The sequence below is a fragment of the Apis laboriosa genome, unplaced genomic scaffold, assembly GCF_014066325.1.
Source record: "Apis laboriosa isolate Shangri-la unplaced genomic scaffold, ASM1406632v1 scaffold4_cov146, whole genome shotgun sequence".
Taxonomy (NCBI): Eukaryota; Metazoa; Arthropoda; class Insecta; order Hymenoptera; family Apidae; genus Apis; species Apis laboriosa.
Genome location: NW_025223501.1, coordinates 1,661,386 through 1,671,847, shown reverse-complemented (window position 1 = coordinate 1,671,847; position 10,462 = coordinate 1,661,386). Strand labels below are relative to the sequence as shown.

General features: G+C 29.1%; 1 protein-coding gene and 1 long non-coding RNA gene across 6 annotated transcripts; both read left to right on the top strand.

Moving 5' to 3' along the window:
• Positions 1–849: 849 nt before the first annotated feature.
• Positions 850–2,943, top strand: LOC122717132 (nuclear RNA export factor 1-like). Of its 5 annotated transcripts, none has more exons than XM_043940897.1 (2): positions 850–960; positions 1,070–2,943. In XM_043940897.1, exon 2 carries the CDS (start codon positions 1,158–1,160, stop codon positions 2,730–2,732), a length of 1,575 nt encoding a protein of 524 aa, XP_043796832.1. In that variant the 5' UTR covers positions 850–960; positions 1,070–1,157; the 3' UTR covers positions 2,733–2,943. The 5 variants fall into 5 exon arrangements, with proteins under 5 accessions (XP_043796832.1, XP_043796834.1, XP_043796836.1 ...); XM_043940899.1 differs by having other exon boundaries at positions 857–974; XM_043940901.1 differs by having other exon boundaries at positions 866–988.
• Positions 2,944–3,414: 471 nt separating this feature from the next.
• Positions 3,415–4,579, top strand: LOC122717238. The gene is made up of 3 exons (XR_006347170.1): positions 3,415–3,897; positions 3,965–4,243; positions 4,343–4,579. It is a non-coding gene; the product is annotated as an uncharacterized LOC122717238 (long non-coding RNA).
• Positions 4,580–10,462: the final 5,883 nt, after the last annotated feature.

The following is a 10,462-nucleotide window of genomic DNA, read 5'->3' as shown; positions in this document are numbered from 1 at the left end:
CCTCTCGCTACGAATTTCAATAACAGACTGACGCCATGCGTAGAGAATGATTTCGATTGGCTCGACCTGCGCGGTTTATTATTGTTTTGAAACCGCGTGAAAATTGATGTATTGCGTTATATATATTCCAATAGTTATTTATATATGTTCGAATAGTTAATTTCTATAATATTGAAATCCTAGGAAGACATATTTATTAAAAATGTAATAAAAAAAGATTATTATTGTAAATATAATAAAAATAAATTATTAAAATTAATTTATCATGTACAATAAAAACAGTAACTTTCTGATTGGTTAGAATTACGCGGTTTTTTTTTTTTCTTTTAAAACCGTATAAAAAATTGAAATATTGTATTTTATAATATTTTGTAATTTATTTAATTATTGTGAAAATATATGTTATAATATCAAAATCCTAAAATCATTTATTGAAAATATAATAAAATTATTTTAACATATTTTATTATTAAAATTATTAAAATTAATTTAACATATAAATTAATGAATTGGAAAAAGTTAAAACATATAAAAATGTTTCGTAAAATTTGCATTATTTAAAAAAAGGCAAAACGAAATAAAATTTTAATATTCATATTATAATAAATAAATTTTTGAAATTTATTATAATAAACTAAACGAATTTTAAATATATTATCACAATATTTAAAAATATATTGTAAAAATAAAATAATAATTTTATTATTATAATAATAATTGATAAATAAAATATTAAAAATAAAATATTAAAAATTAAAAATTAAAAATATATTTTCTGTCATATATTTTATTTATAACTTTATATTAAAATTTAATCCAATATGCATATCAGAAACGTTACTTTTTTAAATGAATTCGGTATTACGGAAACGCAAAGTTCTATAAAATGCTATCATAAATAAAATGAAGATTAAAGTAAAAATATAAATTTATTTATTATTTTCAATATCATTAGGAGAAGTATTTATTTTAATGTATTTATTTTAATGTATATTGTTTTGTGTTAAATGCAATTTTTCTGTGTAAAAAGTCTAACCTAACAATGTAAATAGAAATCATTTCTTTTCAGAAATATGTAATTTTCATAATACTGAAAGAGTTTTCAACTGAGACTATTGTGGATTCATATTTAGTGAATTAAAAAATAAATAATAAAAATGCAACGAACAAATTTACCTATTGTATCAATGCAATTAGATTCTTCTATTGCGATAAAAATAAGTATGGGTGGATCAATGTTTCAAGAAAGGACATTAATGGGTCGTTCAGATGTATGGCACAAAATTAAAATTTTAAAAGGAACTGAATATGATAAAGAAACAGTATTAAAAGCTATATTAAATGCTATTGAACCAGCAGAATTGATCCCTGTGAAATATCAAATCAATGGAGAAGATACTTTCTTTCTGGCTCGTAATTGTGCTCATGCTCTTGACAAACTATGTAAAACTAATTTAATAATCAAAAATCCAGAAGGAGATCCACTGATCTTAATTGTTACTTTAGGATTTGCATCCATTCATGATCTGAAAATTAATCTTCAACCTTTACTTCTGACTGCTTTGACTAAAAAATATGATCCTAATAAAAAAACTCTGGATCTGGAAGAATTTCATAAAGATCCTGACATGTCTAAAATTGCTTATTGTCCGTTATCCCAACAGAGAACTTTTAATCATGTTTTAAAATTAACAAAGACTGCAATTGCCACAGTAGAACACTTAAATCTTCAGAAAAATGAATTGTTCAATTTAACTCCTATAGAAACTTCTAGTTTGACTTCCATAAAATATTTGGATTTGAGACATAATAATTTAATTGCTATGGAAGCACTTACCCCTTTAAAAAATCTCTGTATACTGAAATTATGGCTAGATGGAAATCCTTTGTGTGAAAATTATTGTACTTCAAAGCAATATATAGATTCTGCAATGAAATACTGTCCTAATTTAATTCAATTGGATGGAGTTTATATTAAAACATGTGGCTTACCATTGACATATATTAATTATTTTAAAAATGAATCCAGAGAAGAATTAGTTAGCAAATTTATTAATCATTTTTTCAATCTGTATGATCAAAGTGATAGAACAGTTTTAAGAGGATTATATTATAAAAATGCATTTTATTCTATGAGCTTTGGAATTCCATCACCTATGGCTCATAAAAAAAATTTAGTTCAATTTACAGCAAATAGAAATTTATTAAAAACTGCAGACCTAAATAAGAAACGACAACATCTTTATTATGGACAGGATAATATTTTAGGTGGTTTAAAAAGATTACCACGATCCTATCATGATAGAAAATCTTTTGTATGCGACTTGATATTCGACGATAACAAATGTTTAGTAATCTCGATTTGTGGATTATTTAAAACTATGAATAATTCGTCACAAGTTCTATGGTTTAATAGAACGTTCATTCTCCAAGCTGGCCCTGATCATGAATACAATATCATAAATGATCAATACTATGTAAATGCTACTACAGAAGAAATATCACCAAATAGTATAGAAACAAAAATTTCTTACGACGAAATCGTACCATCTTGCTTTAGCTCGAGTGAGAAAAAAGAATTATTGAATAAATTTACAGAAATAACTTCATTAAACAAAGATTGGTGTCAAACATATTTAGAAGAAGCTAAATGGAATATAAGAAAAGCGATTTCAAATTTTATGAAGGATTATAAATCTTCGGCTATTCCTGCTGAAGCATTTTCAAGATAGTATTGCTTTTTAGGTTAATAATGAAACTGTAAATATAGAAAATATATTAACTTATAGATTTTTTATTTTTTAAAATGAGATACTCAATTTAATGCTTTAAAAAAAATATATATTTTCTCAATTCGTATTCGTATTATTTTGTATTATATATTAATATTTATTAATAATTTAAATATAATTATCTGATAAATACACTCTATTGTTAACTTGAAACTTTGTTCAATAGATGGCACCATAATATGAATTCTGATATAAAATAAAATGTAAATGCATCTTATTTTATGAAATACGTTATTAAGAAAAATATAAAAATATAAAATTCATCTACAATAAACTATTTTGAATTTAATATATTTTTTTTTATTTCTATAAATATTAAAATAACCTATATAATTCACATTTTTTTATAATTTAAATTTAACATTCATATAAAAACGGAATCTATCAGAATTTCTAGTTCAACGCTATAATAAGAAATGATATGGCTTCGATAGAAAAACGTGATATCCTTGACAGAAAAGAATTTTTTCTCTCAAGTAATTCTATGTTAGAATACATTCAATACCACCATAGATCAATGAGCGTGCCGTGATGTTACTCGTCTGGCATTTAACAAAACCCGGAGGATGTTCACTGACTTCATCAAAAGGTTATACATTCAAGGATTATATTGATTGTGGGAGACAAGTGAATGAATCAAAACATTTCTATTCCCTCTCTTTTTAAATATCGTTAATATTATAAATTGTTTATCTAATCCTTGGCTTAAATCATATTTTACATTCTTTGAATGCTAAATGATTCTTATGATAGAATATAATTGGATATTTTAATAAAAAATCTAAACATCATAAAATATTATTCTTGTAAAAATATTATTAATCTTATAATTAATTCTAGTAATCGATAAATTATCGTGAATTCCTATAAAAACGTATCCATGTCAACAGTAGCAAAAATGACAATCTATTGAATTAACATGAACGTCTACAAAGCAAATAAAACTGTGGATGAATGAAACTTTGTATGTGATTTATAAGTTAGAAACTCTTTCAAAGCAAGATTTACCACGCTTAAAAGGTTACATGAAAGATGTTACTCATGAATAAGATCATTTTATAATGTACTTTTTACTTAAACAATATTTCAACTACTTATTTTTACTGTACGTAAAAAATTTCTTCAAATTTAAAATGCAGAATATAAAAGTAATTTTGTTTCTCTTCTCTCAGATTTACTGGGAAAATTGGGCAAAAGCGAACCAGAGATAGCGAACGAGCTAAACGAACTATCAGAGCTAAATAATCGTCCTCACGTTTTCCTTGAGATTCTATCTCTCAGAAAGCGCTTCCCATTGCGCAACCAGGCTTCATTTCCTGGTTCCATCGCAAGAAGATGCTACGAAGGAAAAAAATTCGCCTGACAATAACGCATGTTACGCGATCGTACGTGTTAGTCGAGCAACTCGCTTTACTAACAATTACGAGACCTGACGGAGCATATGCTTAGCGGTATAATAAAATGATTATTGTGTGAGATCGTTGGCAACCTCCCACGAGTATTTTGTTTGGTAAAAAAAAAAAAATAATCAACCTTCACGATTATTTCAGGTTATGTGCCCATCCAATTAAAACTTCCTTCGATCGGTTCGTCTTGGCTCTCGTATTGCTTTCCTGATTCGTCTTTCTCAAAGTTTCTCGATACGAAATCCTGACTAAGAATTGGACTTTGCGTGACATTGATCGCCGATTTCGTAACATTAAACAAGATACAGATCATAGATCAAATTCTGATAATTCATCAAAGATTCACGATTTTTATTTATTTTACACAGTATTGAGTGTAGACGAATCATTTTGAGAAATAAATTTTTTCTACTATCAAAACGGATTCATTGAAATTTCTATTTTTAGAATAATATTTTATATTTTTTAACTTAGATGATATGAAATTTTCTCTAATAATATTTTTCTATCAAAACTATTTAATTTATATATTTGACGAATGATTCTTAAGATTTTTTTTTAAAGGAAAATCGAAGATAACATGTATGCCATTGTCTACGCATCATTCGACTTCTTCTATTGCATCGCGAAAGTAGTTTGATCTATTGAAGAAATAAGAGAAGAAAAAATCAGGCTGCGAAAGTGGTGGAATGACAATGCCTTTGAAGCAATCTGTTTCAACCGAAACGCCATGAGTTAAACGATACACGAAGATGCCTACCATCGATAACACGTCAGAGAAAGTCGAACTATATCGGTTCTATGGAAATTTTATGCACGAGAGAGAAGTGTAACGGTGTTAGGATAGAAAATAAAATGACAAGATTCAACCGAGCAAGTAACGCATCCTTGTGCCAGATTCAAGTCTGTAACGACACATTTATAGCACGAGACCGATCGTACGATTTCGTAATTACGACACGGACCATGGTTTGCGTTTCGTTCCTGTCGAACACACTCGTTTCCTATCAAGGATCGACTTTCATGAAATTCAATTAAAAAAAAAAATGAAAGAGAAAAATTTATAGTAACAGATCTTTTGTGAGACAAAAGACTCGAAAGAGAACACAAGTAATTTCGTGAGATTTTCTGCGAATTAAAATACAACCAAGTTGCACCATTTCTCCAGTAATGAATGCATGCTTCCTACGCTTCTTCCAATTAGCCTTCTGATCCGTTCTTTCTAATGAAACTTGCCTCCAATCACGCAACATCCCGCGCTTTCATCAATTTCCCTCCACTGTTTATTTACATTCTAATGTTTTAATACTTTTTTCATCTATATCAAAATCTGTGAAATTTTCTTTTCTCTTTCTAAGAAATAGAAATAATTATTTTACATTATTTGCATGAATATTAAATGTATATATGTTTTAAAATATAGTTTTATATAAAATTAATTTTATATAAAGTAGATAATTAGATAATCTTTTACTTGTTTTCAGCTATCTTTGGATCTCCAGCGAATATCTTTCATGTATATCTCATAGAATTTTATTTTTCATCTTCTTCACTATTTTTTCAAATAATCATTAGAAATCCACATTTACATAACATTTAATCCGATCATAATTAATCTATTTAATTAGATTTACAAATTTTTGTTTTATGGATTTCAGAAAATTATTAATACTAGACTCATTGATTTATTTCATGTGTTTACATATACTATAGATGTGATATATAGATGAATTAAAATAACGTTACAAAAATAATTATATATATTTAATTAAATATTCGTTTCAATAAAAATTAATCTGCACAATCAATTTGACCGATTTGGTAACCCATTGAAACTTCTCTTTTATTATAAATCTTTCATTAAACGATTGATCAATGATCTCTTGCAGGTAAATTTCTCTTTCTTCTAAATCGAGATAAAATCAAAAAATAAAGAAGAAAGAAAGGGTCCATCCAGGTACATTTGAAATAAAACAGGAAATTCTCGCAATAATTTTTTCCAAAGTCAAGACGAAGTTCATCAGCCAAGATCTTGCCTGGAAAGAATTCAGTCTGTCGTCTGGAAAGTCTCTCAGAACTGGCCGCTTGTATAACTTCCACGTTCCAAGCCGCCCCAGAAGGCTTCGCGTTTATGCAACTTTACTCGAGGATTCGCGCACGCACAACACACTGTATCATCGTCGTGTGTGCTCCGGTGAAAGTTACGTCCACCGACAACGAAGCATCAGGCGACAATCCGTTGCCATTATCAAATCGGAAATTAACCGTTCGAGCATTGTTCACGGTTCCTCCAAATGGTACCGATCGTCTTAATTTTTAAACAGAATCAGATTGCATTTGTGAGAAATATCAATTGTTCTGTTTTTTTAATGGAAATAATATCGGGAAGAATACGGCTGCGTTCTCGATAAAAAGTGGAGCACTTCCCATTATTTTCTATTGGAAAATTACTCGAAGCTTACCAATAAGGTCTTTGTGCCATGGGAAAGATTTCTCTTGGAATCTCTTGATTGTATTATTATAGAAATGAAAATTGATCAATGTTCGAGTTTAAATTATCGAACGTCTGAATTAAATGTGATTCCATAGAAATAGATCTTATCTAATTTTCTTTTATTTAATTAGATTTATCGATGACCACTAAGAGTTAATCATCTATGAATGTTAAAATTTAAAGACGATGTATACATGATGACTAGGTATGGATTACATAAGAGAATAGCGGCGAGTGGATAATTCTTGTTTTCGCACGGAGTTACACACTCTGTCACAATACAAGAGGCCCGTAATTAAGATCTCGAGAGCGTTAATTGTACGAGATTTTCGATTTGTAAATCATATTCTCGCCATATCAATGAATTTATTTCGAAATAAATTCATATTTTTTTTTACATGTCTTCTTCCTACTACTAACGAAAGAAGACCTTGTCTGCAATATTAAGAAAATTAATCTTCTATCGATACACTAATCAGATCTTTAATTAACCAACCTTGTTTTCAGCTCGAATCGTTTGTATTTATAGATAGTTCTTGCTCAATTAATCGACCGAATTATCGATTTATTAATATTACGAACATTAAATGTTCGTCAGGATTGAGCTTTAAAAGTTTTTCTTATTGCAAGCATTTTTATATATTTTTTTCTACTGAAATAAATCTTTTAAATATATCGTAAATTTATAATAAATTCATAATTAATAATAAAAATAAATTAAATATAATAAATATAATAATAATAAAAATAATTAAAAATAGAAAATACCTATTTGAAATAAGATATTCGTTATATTATTTCAAATGTATCTAGATCTGGTATGATGTAAATGGTGCAACAGTTGACTCGACAGGATCTACATAAGAGGATAACGAGTCGCTCATAGCTGAGGGGGCACGGAGAGCATCGGTTTTTAGGATGATCACCGAAGAGACGGACGAATCGAGTTCGCTACATAGAGGATGCCTCCTCGAGCGCTCGCCTTTTGCTTTCACTTTCTCACGTGGCGAAGACTAGGAGAAATATCCCCTTCCCCCGTGACTTATAGAATCTTCGTGAATCCTCGAGCACGAGATCGTTGTTCTATCTTCGGTGTTCGCATATGCAATCGTTGCATATGCGACTATATAATTAGCTCTCAGGTAAATATTTATTCCTTAAAAGTCTGGAATTAAAATTAAAAATCGATTTCGATCAGAATGTACACAAGGGAAATAATTATTAGAACGTGTAATTCTCTTTTTTTTTTCTTTTTTTTTTAGAACACTTATCTTAGATTTAGACAGAATTTCGAAAACTGTTCAAGGTTTGATGATAGAGGGGATAAGAAACTACAAAACGATGTTTTCTTTCGAGGAGAAGCATAATTGCGACAATGTAATCGACGCCGAGATGCAGCCGCGAGATAACGGCAACGAAGCACACGAAAAGTATATTCAAAGAGAGAAGAATTTTTTCAGGTAAAATGCTGATACAAGTATTGTCTACGAGAACCTGTGTTATCCAAATTTCTTCATTTTCTAAGAAGTCAAAAATATCAAAAAGAAAGTGTTTCGTAATAACTTTCTCGGATCTGCCTCTGGAATAAGAACAATTAATTAATTAATTCGTTTTTAAGTGAAATTTCGCAATGGATATAAGGAAAAAAAATTTGTAAATACCAGTGTTGAGAATTTTCTCTCTCAAATGCATCGATTTGCGTAATCAATGGTCGTAGATCGGGAACGTAAAACATCAATTTGTCCAGTTCTCGTCGATTTATTATTATAGGGATAAACAACCGATTCTATCACTATGTATTAATATATATCAAGTATATGAATACATAATTCTTATTTTTAAATGTATCAAAAACGATACATGTCACACAATAATTTGATAAACATATAAAAAAATCTATCTCTTTGATTATTATAATCTGAAAATTTATTTATCAATATTGAAGAAAACAATATTATCTCATATTGAAAATTAAATATTAAAAAGTTGAAATGTTCTCGTGTGATTGCTTATTGTTATTTTATTAATTATATTTCAAAATACCTTTGAGTAAAAAATGCAAAAAATTTTTTTAACTTACTACCGTAAAATATAATATGAGATATTGACAAGATTCGAAAACAATGTAAAGTTAAATATAAAATCGATTAACTCCAGAGGGGAAATCGAGGAATTTATATCGAGAAATATGATCCTCGTGATGTAGATTGGTGCTCTAGTTCCTATTGCTTTCGCCACAATAATTTTCAACGCAATAAATCGTCAATTCGTGAGGAGGATTCGAGTACACGTGCTGGAGGACGTTCGAGATCTTCCAACCAGCTTTCACTAGCTCGATCCGAGTTAAAAGAGGAACGAAGGCAAATAGGAAAAACGGGAATTCATACACGCCAAGGCCGTACATCTAAACTTACTCTTTCTTTTCACTCTTTCACGTATCACTAAATCGAAAAGTACTCTCCTGTGTAGCAAAATTTCGTCACTAGAAAAAGAAAATATAAAAAATTAGCTTAAACTTTTTACGCACGAGAAAATAATATTACTAATATACATGTGTGTGCGTGCGTGCGTGCGTATGTGTCTGTGTGTGTGTGCGTGCGCGCGCGCGTGTGTGTACTATACAAATGGATGTTTAATTCGAAATTTCGGGATGTAAACAGAGATCAATGATCGAATATGATTCAAAGACACGAGTTCGTGAAAGTGTTAAGTTACTAAAGATAGTTGATGACTGGACGAAGAGGTGCACGCATCTGACGGAAGTCGAATATGTTCCTGCATACGCTTAGCACCTTTCTGTATCCGCTTGGGTAATGAGGAACATTCTCTCTTCTCCAAATCGCTATGCAAATCTGCGTAACATCATATAACTCTTGAAGGTGTAAAGAATCGAGTTTTTTTTCAAGATTTAACAAATTCCTTGAACTTACTCGATACTTCCATTTTATCCAATGTTTCAAGATGTTTCAAATTTTTGAAATGATCGATAATATAATAATTTCTATAAAATTATAAGATTTGTAATATAAAAGTACAATTTTGTTCCTTTAGTTCCGCTGTAAAAAATTTTGAAAAAAAAAATGCAATATGAACTTTAACTGTAATTATTTGTATGTATTTAATTGCTGTTATTTTATCTTTAACAATACTTACTATTTTGACTTCTGATAACGATTGGAAAAATAATAAATCTTGCATAAAGTTTCTGTACGTTAAATTTTCATTTGTTAAATCTTCTTTATTTTGATAAAATCTGAATAATTTGAAAATTTTAATTCTTCTTTTCACTTGAAATCGTTGCAATTGATTGAGCGATCTTTACATAATGATTGGTAAAGATTGATAATTTCGATAATAGCTACTTTGGAAAACTAGTTTGCTTGCCGATAGATTGCATCAAAGGAAGCATTCTTAGATACTTATTTGGATAATCGATCGTGGAATTATCACATTTGTAACATCCCTGAGAGTTATCTCATCTTGAAAAAAATGATCTGCCTATGCATCTATGACCCCGCTTTCTCCATCGGTTCAACGCTTGCTAAAGAATGTCACGACATACCATTCACACTTCTGGATATTTGCATTGAACACGGAAATGATCCCGAATTTGATTTGTTTAAATTTGTAAAATTGTAAATCTGTAATTCAATTTTTACGAAAAAGTGACATATCAGGTTTTATCCATCCGATTATCCACAGAATTATTGGATGCACGATGCAATCGGGCAATCAAATAAAATTACAGAAAACCTCAATCAACCTCCTGC

What these genes read in the sequence shown, in the direction of transcription:
- LOC122717132 (XM_043940897.1), top strand. Translation starts at nt 1,158, where the DNA reads ATGCAACGAACAAATTTACCTATTGTATCAATGCAATTAGATTCTTCT.